Source organism: Pectinophora gossypiella, chromosome 16 (assembly GCF_024362695.1).
Source record: "Pectinophora gossypiella chromosome 16, ilPecGoss1.1, whole genome shotgun sequence".
In the NCBI taxonomy this organism is placed as follows: Eukaryota; Metazoa; Arthropoda; class Insecta; order Lepidoptera; family Gelechiidae; genus Pectinophora; species Pectinophora gossypiella.
In genome coordinates, this window is record NC_065419.1 from 2665066 (window position 1) to 2677672 (window position 12607).

The window sequence follows — 12607 nt, forward strand, 5'->3', positions numbered from 1 at the left end:
TATCATAAATGTAAAATTAGGTACTTTGCGCTATGGGCAGTGTTCGCGCCATCTAGAGTGTCTGAACAAGGTTACAGAAATCCGAGCGCGACGCGGCGCGGTGCTGGGTGCGCGCACTAGATAGTGCAGCGGGAGCGGCGCGGGGCGAGGCGGGGACGGCGCGGGACGAAGCGAGTGCGGAATAAGGCGCGGCGGGATGGCGCGGGGCGAAGCGGGCGCGGGACCGAAACGAACAAATAACAGGCGGACGCGACGCGGCTCGGGCGCGGGGCGGACCGCGGCGCGGGGCGGGGGCCGCCAGCCATTGTATGCATGCAGGCGGTCACACACACTGATCGGCAGTGCGCTTCGATCCGGGCGCGGGATTTTACCGCTTTCGCTACTTGCATTTATATCTTACACCTTGAGTGCTATTTCATCAAGTTTAATTCATTATGACTGAGAATCAGACCGAAAGACTTATACAATTAGTGCAAGCGCACCCGTGTTTATATAATAGACGTGACAAAGATTATAGAAACACCATCAGAAAAGATTATATCTGGGACAAGATTGCGAAGGAACTGCAACAAAACCGTGAGTATTCATTATTTTATGAGTATTTTTTTTTTAATTTTGTTTTTTCCCTTAGATAAGGTACCAACTGACCAACACCTACTTATTTCGATGATCGAATGAGAATCAATAATTTACCATTTACCTACTTTCAAAATAGTACGAGTATTTTGTTCTGTTTTGTGGTTATCGTCTACCTAACACCACATGACCATGACGATAACTTTTATTGACATTAGTACCTACGTACCTACGTCATATGGGCAGAGGTACAATAGGCAGGCAGGTAGGTATAGTTATAAAAGTTTTCCTACTAGAGTCCGGGTCACGAAAGAAGTCCCGCGGCCGCGGCACTTCCGTCGCAATGTCTGCATAGAATTATTATGACTTGTCATTTCATCATCATCATCAGCCCATTAACGTCCCCACTGCTGGGGCACTGGCCTTCCCTATGGATGGATAGGGAGATCGGGCCTTAAACCATCACGCGGGCCCAGTGCGGATTGACGGTTATTAACGACTGCTAATGCAGCCGGGACCAACGGCTTAACGTGCCTTCCGAAGCACGGAGGAGCTCGGGATGAAAACTTTTTTGTTGTAGTCACCCATCCTATGACCGGCCTTTGCGAAATTTGCTTAACTTCAACAATCGCAGACCAAGCGCGTTAACCGCTGCGCCACCGAGCTCCTCATTTAGTTCCATTTAAATCCGCGGGACTTCTTACGAGGCGCGTACTATTATCTACAAATTACAATAACAAAAAATATATTTCGTTACAGGCGAAACCGCTAAAGGAAAATGGAAGAACTTGAAAGATGGTTATACCAAATTCAAAAAGCAAAACAAGGTTACAACGAGTCAACAACGATACGCCAATTGGGTTTGGGGTCCCTATCTTGAATTTCTGGACTTCACCCTCAAAGACTCGAGCCGTAAAATGAGAGTTGATGTCGACGTTGTTAAGAGTGAGACGGTGTGCTGGCCAGAGGTTGAGACGTCAATGCATTCTTCATCCAGATCCCCGCCTTCGAATGCTTCACCCCAGTTCGTTACTGCTGACGTGGACTTCTTTGCGCCGTCTTCGCCCCACTCCGACGACGGGTCCAAAAAAAGAAGATTGGGCTCACAAGATGAAGAGAACCACGATTTGGATTATTTAAAACAGAAAAACTACGACGCCGTGGATTATCTGTTCACAAGCTACGCGGAAACTTTCAGAAAGCTCAAACCTAGGACCCAAGCTGAAGTTAAAATGAAATTGGCGCAAGTTTTTGCAGAAGCCGAAATAAAAGACTTAGACTGAAATTCAAATTGCTAGTTGTTAACCTAAAATACCTATTTTATTTGAATGTGATTGTATTATGTTATTATCAAACCTCTAAACTCTAAACTAATTCCAAAGCTAACTTTTAGCCGACTACATCGTGTTTTAGTTCGCACTAACGCAAACAGGTGGCGTAACTCCCATAAAAAGCGCCACCTACTTACTAATAAATATATATTTTTTTATATCTACGATATAATAATTCGGCCAATGTTAGCCTGCTTCACAGTATTAGAACTTCCTAGAATTTATAAATCGAACTTATCCATGGCAAATTATGACTCCGTATAGTGGAGCTAACTCAACATGTGATTCTTCTTGACTTGGCTCTATATTTTATATTATTTTTTGTATATTAAGTTTTTCGCTAAATTGCAATTATAACATAAATAGATATCATTCATTTATTCGCCTTAAAAATGGTAGGTACAGTTTGCAGATGGTCAGCATTTAGCATTAGGTCAACATTTGACAAAAGTATTGACAAGTATACGCATTGTTTTAAGTTTACGCGGTTATTAACATAATTAAAACACATAGTGGCCCCGATTCCTGCAGACATCTCTTAATTTTACTTTAAGTTATACCTGTCATTTTCTTATCCGCCGAAAAGGAAAGGGACGGATGATTGACAGCTCTTAATTTTAGGAAGAATGAGTAAATAAATGAATAACCCGGGCGAATTTTTAGACGGTTGTTTTAGATTTGTGCTTAAAATTGACGTGTGTTCCATAAATTTTATGCTTGTCGATTACCCGTCCCTTTCCTTTTCGGCGGATAAGAAAATGACAGATATAACCTAAAATAAAATTAGATGGTATTTACAGGAATTAGCACCAATAACGGGTTCTTACCGCGTTCAAAGCAGGGATATGAGACTCCTAGGTTAGGCTAGTAGGTAGCCACTCCGCTCCAATCTCATCAGTCATCCCGTGATGGGACATGGCACTTGCAACAGTGTCGAAATATCGGGAGTCTCATATACCTGCTTTGAACGCGGTAGGAACCAGTTATTATGTGTTTTAGTTAAGTAGGTATACACATTTCTCAGAACCTCTTCTCCTTCCATCGCATTCCTTCAGCCGCATCCTGGTGTCAGGGTTACTATTGAGCCGCCAAAGGCCTCTGACATAGCTCATGTAACGACTACTAACTCAGAAACTAATAATCGTATTGAAAGAAAGAAAGAAAACATTTATTTCATGAAAACATTAAACTGAAACATAATAAAAATAATTAATATAGCAATATTATATTAATATTTAGAATACACATGTGGAGGGCGTCCAAAATATAAATAAGGATCTCTCTCAGCGTAATTCCGTGACCCAGCGCCACCTATATTTTATTAGGGAAGAAACTTGCTAGGAAAGTGCCTGATACTTACAGCCAGTAACAATAATATCAGTACCAGCCCGCATCCGCGCTAGCACCATACCCCCTCAGTATTAAAAAGTAAAACGATAAGTACGGGTATATAGGGGTGTAGAGTGAAGACGAAGTGTGTGGCCGCGAGCCGATATTTAAATTCAGGGCCCCGATACCGACCCCGCCGGCGTGGTCGACGATTTCCCTCATTCAGCGCTTATCGCTATCGACCCACTAGGGTCGATTAATTCTTTCAAATATTTTTCCTCTCAGACGACGCCCTGAGCCGAGGTTCGCGCCCAACTGGGCACCCTCAGGCCTGTTGTCTTAAACGTTGTACCGGGTGAGAGCCTTCAGCGCTCCCCATTTGTCCGGCCAAGTAGTTAATGCCATCTGCGGCAAATCTACAATAAGTCACGTCAAAAAAAAACGATATTTAAATTATTATATTATATTGAGGCGAATACACTACCGTGCCCATATCAGAACCAGCACCCGCATTCGCATCATTTGAAATTGCCTACTAACACTGACTTACCTATAAGCATAGAATAAGGAATAATACTACGGGAAGGGATTCTTTCATACAAAAGACATCAACGACGCCTTTGTATTTTGCCAAAATGTTTTTACCATAACCATAGAATAAGTAATACATAGAATTGCGAAAGCGGTATATAAAGCGAAAGTTGATGGGAGGGCAGGCAGAGGAAGACCTAGAAGGACTTACATTGACTAAATTGGAGAGATTTCCTTAGAAAAGGTTTAGTAAGATCTACTCTGAAACGGCGTGCGTGTATGAAGCGATTGATGAATGTGGAGGAAGTAAGAGAAATGTGTCAGGATCGAAGCAAATGGGATTCTATAGTCTCTGCTTACCCCGGTGGGAAATAGGCGTGAATTTATGTATGTGTATGTAAGGAAAAATACTCATAACTTCAAAACTAATAAGCCGATTGCACTATTCCCCAAGTTAAAAAAGAAATATTGCGATACATAGTATAAAAATAATCGTCTTCAATGTTGCCTAATAAAACTGAAAGGGCTTTTTTTTTAATACAAAAGACATCAACGAGGTCATTGTTATCATTCCATAATAATATTTGATCATAATTATTAACTTTAAAACTAGTCATACTACGTTAAAAAAATCTAAAACAAATATGTAAGTACTTACTTAGTTTAGGAGTAATGATAATAATGTACGAACGTACCACAATAAAATCATTTTTTAATTTTAGTTACGTACCATCAAAGCACAGACCTTTTTTTATTAAATTATTTTGGAAATGAATTATATTTTATCTTTTATCATATTTTATCATTGTTTTCGGGGGTATAAATGATAACTTTGTTTATTACACCCAATCACAATTACATCTTCCACTCAATATTATTCTGATCAAAATAAAGAGAAGCAATATAGGTAGCGACATAATTCTATACATAATGTGATCCAAATATCAAGCAACCATTTTTTTATAGAGGTATTCTTCAGCTATTACACTGTATTTTTGAATAATTATGTACCCGAGTAATAAGAAAATAGGTAATTAATTATCACGTTAAATCTCGACAGCGCCATTTATATTTTTTGGGGAACGTAGCCTGAAAAGTCCCTCATACGGGCTACGAATAAATACGAGTTTACGTTTGACGTACCACTAATATAAAACAAACATGGGCTGTTACTTATTTCGTTACTCACGAATTTACTTAAATGCGGATATTTCATAGCTTATTCCTGTAGCAAAAAATAACAAAGACTACAACAAACATCGCATATGGCTGTACGAGCTTGAATTCTTTGCCTGTCTTTGGAATAATTAAACAAAAAAAACGAGTTTGCCTTCGGTTGGCCTTCGGCGACAGTGACAGACGGTTGACATTGACAGATTATTCATTTGTCAAAATTCATTCGCTTCAATTTTTTCTCCATTCCATTCTTCAATCCGGAATATTTCGCAATAAATTACTTCCACCATTAGCAACAAAATCATTCGGCTTTTAGCCTTCGTGTAAGTATCAATTAGAACGTTGATTACAGAATTTACTGAGCCGTGACTGTTTTGGAAGGGGCGGACCTTGACTAATGGCATACTATATACCTACAAGGACCATTTGTAAAGCGTGTAAATAAACATTTCTCATTCGCTTTGGTTGTTTTTAGGATTTGATGGATCCTTGGGGCAGCGAAGTTGTAGAAACTGCTGAGGTTGCGCCGGAATTCGAAGATAATTTCAAGCCTGCCGTCGAGTCTGAGAAGCTAGCCGACTCCGCCGAATATCTCGCTATTTTGGGTAATTATTTTCCAATCAACTCGTTTATTACGTGTTTCATTAGTTGTTATCATTAAATAAATTACCATATTACGATATTACAGAATTAAATGTGATACATCGTTAACTGGTTTCATATTTCATTGTGTTATATGACACTGTGGCTTACCTAAGTATTCCGGCGCCGTGTCGATTACACCCCACCTATTTCCGTCAGTTCACTGCGCTCTGTAGTTAGGGAAGCACTACTTATTTAAATTATTTTAATTTATAAATTCCAGAAAGGAAACTCAAAGCAGTCCGTAACAAGAGCAAGGTTGTTGAGAACCTCTCTGCCTACAGGGAAGATTGCCTTAACCGGTTGATGCGAGACGGCTGTGATCTTGACCCGGTCATTGGAGACACCGAAGGCGAGAAGCTGTTGCAGGAATAATCAATAAATATCATTGTAAGTAACCATGGCATCGTCATCGTTTTGCATTAGCCTGTCAGGAGCCTCCTATGTGGTTGTCACTGGAGCATCCCAGGGTATTGGCAGAGCTATCTCTGTTGAAATCTCCAAACAACTTGGGCCAAACTCTCTAATGCTGCTGTTGGCTCGTAACAAGCAAGAACTAGCCAAAACTGCAAGCCTATGTGAATCTGATGATGTAAAAGTTGTGTATGAATCTATAGACTTGTCTAAGGCAACAGTAAAAGAGATGAATGATGTCCTCAATAATTCCATACAAGGAAGGAAGCCATCAGATTTTACCAACTGTATCATTTTCCACAATGTGGGTTCATTGGGCAACTTGTCAATTGAAACCGCCCGCATGGAAGATGTAGAGGAGTTGCGACAATATTATGATCTGAATGTGTTCCAAGTAATCGCACTCAATACTCAGTTCCTAAAGATGTTCAAGGAATTTGAAGATAGAATTATAATTGTGAACATAACTTCTCTGTGTGCTATCAAACCTATGGGTGGTATGGCGTACTACTGCAGTGGTAAGGCGGCCAGGGAGATGTATTTCAGAGTGCTTGCAGAGGAGAAGAAGCATATCAAGGTGTTGAACTACTCACCTGGCCCGGTGGAGACGGCGATGATTGACTTTGTCCTTGCTGAGGCTGTTAATGACAACTTGAAAGATGTATTTCTGTCATTCAAACATCAAGGTACGCTGTTGAAACCGGAGATAACGGCTAAGAAATGCATGAGGGTTCTGCTCTCTGGAAGGTTTGGCCCGGGAGAACATGTTGACTATTTCGATGACGAATAAGATTTAGACTTTTCTACGTATTTAACATTTATAAGCTCTCTCACGTAGTTTGCTTACTAAACTTGCCAAATTGTTGTTAGGAAACTGTCTCGGGCATATCTTTAGACATATAACTTGGTATTTCTTTAATTAGATACAATATACATACTTAAAAGGAATTTTTTATAAACAAAGTTATCGCCTTCGTATTTATTACCTCTCTTATAGATGTTTGTATCTTTGTATATAATTAAAACATAATAATATAATAAAATTGACTGTCATAATAATACAAGGGGTTCTATTTTATTTAACAATATCGTGCAGTACTTAAACTAAATCACTTGTCTAATGACATTTGGATGCAAAAAATTTGAAGTTACAATAAGCTAAAATTGTGCAATAAAATAGAGTCTGTAACTAATACATTCCATAATATGTGTAAAATCTATGTAAACGGTTTATGAATGCAATTCATATAAAAATAAATGCTTGAAATTTATTGTCTTTTTAATATAACCCATTTCCTTGTTTTATTTATTGTACAAATATGAGTTACATTCATATTCTTAACAAGTTATCTGTAAGAAGGTATTATCTTATTATATGACAATAACATAATTTGACCCATGTTGCCTTACAGATAAGTTGGGAATCTGTTTGTTGCTTTTATTATGATTCTTATTAATCACATTTTTTTTATCTTATTTTGTCACCACTTGCTATCGGTCCGAAGACCATAAGCAGGTCTGTTCCTGTTCCTTCATTTCATCAGTCGGGTGGAATTTGAATTAATCACATGATATAGTAAAACTTTACCACGACACGTCATGCTCCCTAGCCTGACACATTCATACATAGGTTTACACCAGTTATCTGTAATAGGGTGGACAGAACCGCAAGTAATCACAAGAAAACTTTAACAAATAAACAGTCTATATGGCATACATACAACAGCCTGCGTGGTCTAGTGGTTAGAGCGTTAGGCTTACGATCTGGAGGTCCGGGTTCGATTCCCGATGGAGACATAGTCGAAATCACTTTGTGAGACTGCCCTTTGTTTGGTTAGGACTTTTCAGGCTTGAATCACCTGATTGTCCGAAAAAGTAAGATGATTCCGTGCTTCGGAGGGCACGTTAAGCCGTTGGTCCCGGCTATTAGCCGTAAAAACACCTCCACCAACCCGCATTGGAGCAGCGTGGTGGAGTATGCTCCATACCCCCTCCGGTTGATTGATGGGCGGCCTGTGCCCAGCAGTGGGATATAGGTATATAGGCTGTTTATGTTATGTTACGGCATACATAAGTGATACCTACTGGTTCAAGCCTCTCCTTATTTGAGTTGTGTCACAACTGTTTGTCACTGACAACTCACCACAACCACGACTATACAAACAATACAAATACACTTTATTGCACCAAAATAAAAAGAAATAATTACAAAAAAGTCTCTTAACAAAAAAGTACATGGCAAATGGCGGCGACTATTTGTCACGGACAACCGCTTAGATACCTAACCTAAAGATTTGACAGGTCCGGTTTCTTACAGAAGCGACTGTCTGTCTGACCTTCCAACCCGCGAAGGGAAACCAGCCCAATACAGGTTAGGTCATATACTTCCGAAAATTCATTTCTCGGGAATGTGTGTTTCCTCACGATGTTTTTCTTCACCACTGAGCATGTGATAATCATTAATGATCCAAACATGAATAAAATAGGTAAATATCGTTTATTACCTATCATGAATTGCTTCATCGTACAGAGGAGTAGGGCATTTTATGTTCTATTAGTGTGCTCGGTTTTCCGTATTTAGATTCGAAGGTGGTCCATTGTGCAAGCCAACCTTTGTCCTTTCAGATCCGAAGAACGTAATATACGATCCCGACGACCCGATTACTCTAGCCATAGAGGCAGCCAATCAGCTCGCGACACCAAACACTTCAGGACCCCGATACCGACCCCGCCGGCGTGGTCGACGATTTCCCTCATTCAGCGCTTATTGACGCCCTGAGCCGAGGTTGGCGCCCAACTGGGCACCCTCAGACCTGTTGTCTTAAATGTTGTACCGGGTGAAAGCCTTCAGCGCTCCCCATTTGTCCAGACAAGTAGTTAATGCCATCTGCGGCAAATCTACAATAAGTCACGTGAAAAAAAAAGTCCTTTCAGAAGGCCCCGTTTCTTTCGAGGGTTTGTACGCTCATTGATTAGGACAATTACACTTAGTTCATGAACTAGACAAGATCATGTAGGTACCTCTACCCCATTGGGATATAGTCGTGAGCTTATGTCAGGGGCCTTTGGCGGCTCAATAATAACCCTGACACCAGGGTTGATGGGGTTGGTCATCCACCTCATACACACGCAGTGGTGGCCCTATTTAGGTGGCGCGGGACCTCAGGGTGGTGCCCCACATAATACAGTTTTTTTCGATTAGTTTATGGACACCCATTAAATGTATGTGTTTTATGTGGCCACTCAGAGGTCTAATTCACAGCGCAGGTGTGCCTAATCCAGTTACTCCCGTGTAGCTCCGGGACTGCTAGCCAGGGTGGTCCCACTTGGTAGATTTTGGCGCCCCCCCTAAAACGGCGCCCAGTGCGCCACCGCCTTATGGCCGCCACTGCCGACACGATAGAAGAAGTAGGTTATTCAAAATTCAAAAAAATATTTATTCGGACAACATAAGATCCATAGTGTTAGTAACAAACACTTACAGATTAAGTTAGTTTACAAAATAAGCTGGACTATATTCGGATGTAAATCCACATCGACATGTGGCACATTAAGGGCAAATCGTATTTATCGGCAATCGCATTCAGTAGGCTCTGCACGGCAACCGCGCCGCGCATCGCGAATTATATCGAGGTCTTCGACCAATAAACGTTTGACGGTAGATAGCATTCGTATCGTTTATTGGTCGAAGCGCTCAGTATAATTCGCGCCGCGCATGGCGCGGTTGTCATGCGGACCCGCCAGGATCATGTTGGAGCTGCCGCGCACTCGTTCCAACAGTGAAGCAACTCGCTTACGCAAGATTGCATGGACACCGTCCAATTTGTCCGTTATTATTAATTGTAGTTGCACGAATTCATCATCATCATGAATTCGTGCAACTACGTTATAATATGGAATCTTACAGGTATACTTTTGTTTGTCCGTCAGAGAGTATGCAGCAATGACGGCGGGGCGCAAGGGTCTGTTCATGTTCCTGATGGGGCTGGCGTGGCGCTGCCGGTACAGCATGCCGCTGCTGCTGTCGGGCACCGTGGCGCTGCTCGGACACGCCTGGATGTTCCAGATCCGGGTCCACACCGTGCATCGGCTGCACGAGCACGAGGTATAGTGGTCACCTAATACAGCAGCATTGGGCGTTTGACTCCTCCCTGGGGAATGCAATTTTCGGGATCTCGTCTTGTTCATAAAAAAATGTAAAATTAGGATGGTTGAAAACGATGAAAACTGCTTGTTATAACAATAGTGAGGTTATATATATATTTTTTGGAAGAAAACATAAACCTTTTTTCTTCAATATTTACTAAGTAACTAAAAAAATAGGTTTTCACACTGTTTTAAGTTTACGCGGTTATTATCATAATTAAAACACATAACGGGTTCTTACCGCGTTTAAATGGGGAGTCTCATATCGACATTTGAACGCGGTAAGAACCCGTTATTATGTGTTTTAAATAGGTTTTCTTTGGAAATCAGCATAACCAAAAGTATAACTCAAGGAGATTCGCCCAATCCCGTCAATCTCGAATGGGATGTCTCATATTATGCTTCTCGAAAAATTAGGCGAGATCTCGCGAGATCGAAATTGCATTCCCTACCTACCTACAGACGTACCCCGGACGCTTTACATAAAAACCCTTGTTTTACACAGACACCACACATTGACGTTATCGTACAAGTGCATCTGTGTGTGTGACGTCTGACCCCATACGATTCAAGCCTAAACTACTAGTATGTCAAAGGTAAACCTAGCTCAGACGCTGCACATAGGGGTATTTCGGCGATCTGGCTGGCCATAATTATTTACCCCGTTTTTATTGAACTTTAAGGGTTTTTATTATATTTTACATTAAAAGAAGTTATTCCTGATACTTGGATATTTATATTTAAAGACTCGTAATAGTAATATGCATATAGAAGTAGGAAAATAGAGATTTTAATACCTACTTAAACTAAATAACTAAATCAACTTGATGATGAATGCCAGGGTTCATCTTCTGGCTCATCTGCCTTTTCTTCTACTTGCTCTTCGGAGTCAGAATTATCCACATTTTCGTCTACATCTGGTGCAATCAACATTTCAATCACTTCCTTTGAAAAAGGTTTTGAAGACTTTGGTAGTTTCGGTCTTAGACTTGTTATTAATGGATCAGAGCTTAACAACAGTCTATTCAAGACATCAACATTGCATTCTTCTCTTGAAAACTTTCGTGCAAAGCTATTCCGATATAGCCTGAAATGTTTATTTCGGGCTTCTGCGGCCTCTTCAGTAAACATTCCAATAGGCAATAAAGCTTTTTCCATTACCGTTGCACCATGCACAAGAATTTTGTGCATGGTTGGGGTCATAGGATGCCATGGATATAAGGCGATGTAATATTTAGCAGTTTCTAAACAGTAATCTGCGAACTTCTTTAAATCAACTTTGTGACCGCTTGAGATGACTTCTAAAATTATTTTTACTTTATAAATGAGATTAAAGTCAACGCCAGTGATTTCACTTGCCTTATGTGGATTGGAGAAAAATCTTCTACTGGTATTTCCGTCGTTTGTGTTGCCGAAACCGGCTTTAGGCACATCAACTATTAAGCCTGTTTCTTCTCTGAAGACACGTTGAATTTCGGCTTTCCGTTCGCTAACAATAGTTTTGTCAGCTTCGGACCTTAATTGCCATTTTTTTACTGGCAGTTTGTAGGAAAGGTGTAGAATACTTTCAAAAAATCTGATTCTTGCATGTAAGATGGATAAACCAAACGCTAAGGCTTCAACATCCACAACCTTCTTAATGGTTAAATCGTTAAACTGCTTTGATGTTGCTCCACAGATATAACATCTCATGGTAGACGTTGTTTGTGTAGCAGCATTGCACACTTTCCCGTCTACCATGGTAAATGTCTGCAAGCGTGAATGTCTCACGCTTGCAGACACGCCTTCATTCATAAATAAACTGTTTTTTAACAAATTTATTTGATTTTGCACATAATTAATTTCACTGTTTGTAATATCAGTCGTTTCTTTTACAAATCTGATCCTTATTGGACGACAGTATCGGGGTGATGATGGGGTCGGATTTTGCCATATGATTTTTTTTTTGTTTTTCCCACACACTAATTGAAGAGGGACCAGGCAACTTTGAAATATGTTTGAATCCGTAGCGTCATTATTTTGCATTTTTTGCTTGAATTGCGATTGCTGTGACCCATCACAACCCCATTTACTAATCAGCTCTAATGTATTACGTTCTTCTTGCGTTAAATCAGTTAAAATGTCTTGTAGATATGTCAAAAGCCGGGTTACAGTATGATCCAGTAAATGCTGTAGTTCAATTTCGGCGCATGTTTCAGTTACTCTATATGATTCCTTCTGAGGATAGCATTTACGTTTTTCTTTTTGTAATACACTGTAGCAAGGATACAATTTTTTATTTGAAGTTCTTATTATTTCATATTGTTTCCTGGTAAGGTCGGCTTCCACAAACATTGATAACGTGCGGAGAGGTGTAAGTTGTGTTGTGTCGACTTGCAAGGACGTTAAATAAGCTTTTTTATATTTAGTAGCTCGCTTCGGAGACTTAACTAATTCAGTCAGTATTTGTGACGCATCTCTTC

General features: G+C 40.3%; 3 protein-coding genes across 3 annotated transcripts; all 3 read left to right on the forward strand.

The window, feature by feature from the left end:
• Positions 1 to 265: 265 nt before the first annotated feature.
• On the forward strand, positions 266 to 1976 carry LOC126374024 (uncharacterized). The gene is made up of 2 exons (XM_050020469.1): positions 266 to 576; positions 1336 to 1976. Exons 1-2 carry the CDS (start codon positions 435 to 437, stop codon positions 1857 to 1859), a joined length of 666 nt encoding a protein of 221 aa, XP_049876426.1. The 5' UTR covers positions 266 to 434; the 3' UTR covers positions 1860 to 1976.
• A 3134-nt stretch (positions 1977 to 5110) lies between these two features.
• Positions 5111 to 5960, forward strand: LOC126374046 (uncharacterized). The gene is made up of 3 exons (XM_050020498.1): positions 5111 to 5266; positions 5419 to 5548; positions 5809 to 5960. The coding sequence occupies exons 2-3, from the start codon at positions 5425 to 5427 to the stop codon at positions 5958 to 5960; spliced, it is 276 nt and encodes a 91-aa protein (XP_049876455.1). The 5' UTR covers positions 5111 to 5266; positions 5419 to 5424.
• A 25-nt stretch (positions 5961 to 5985) lies between these two features.
• On the forward strand, positions 5986 to 7270 carry LOC126374009 (sepiapterin reductase). Its single transcript, XM_050020455.1, has one exon. It carries the CDS (start codon positions 5986 to 5988, stop codon positions 6787 to 6789), a length of 804 nt encoding a protein of 267 aa, XP_049876412.1. The 3' UTR covers positions 6790 to 7270.
• Positions 7271 to 12607: the final 5337 nt, after the last annotated feature.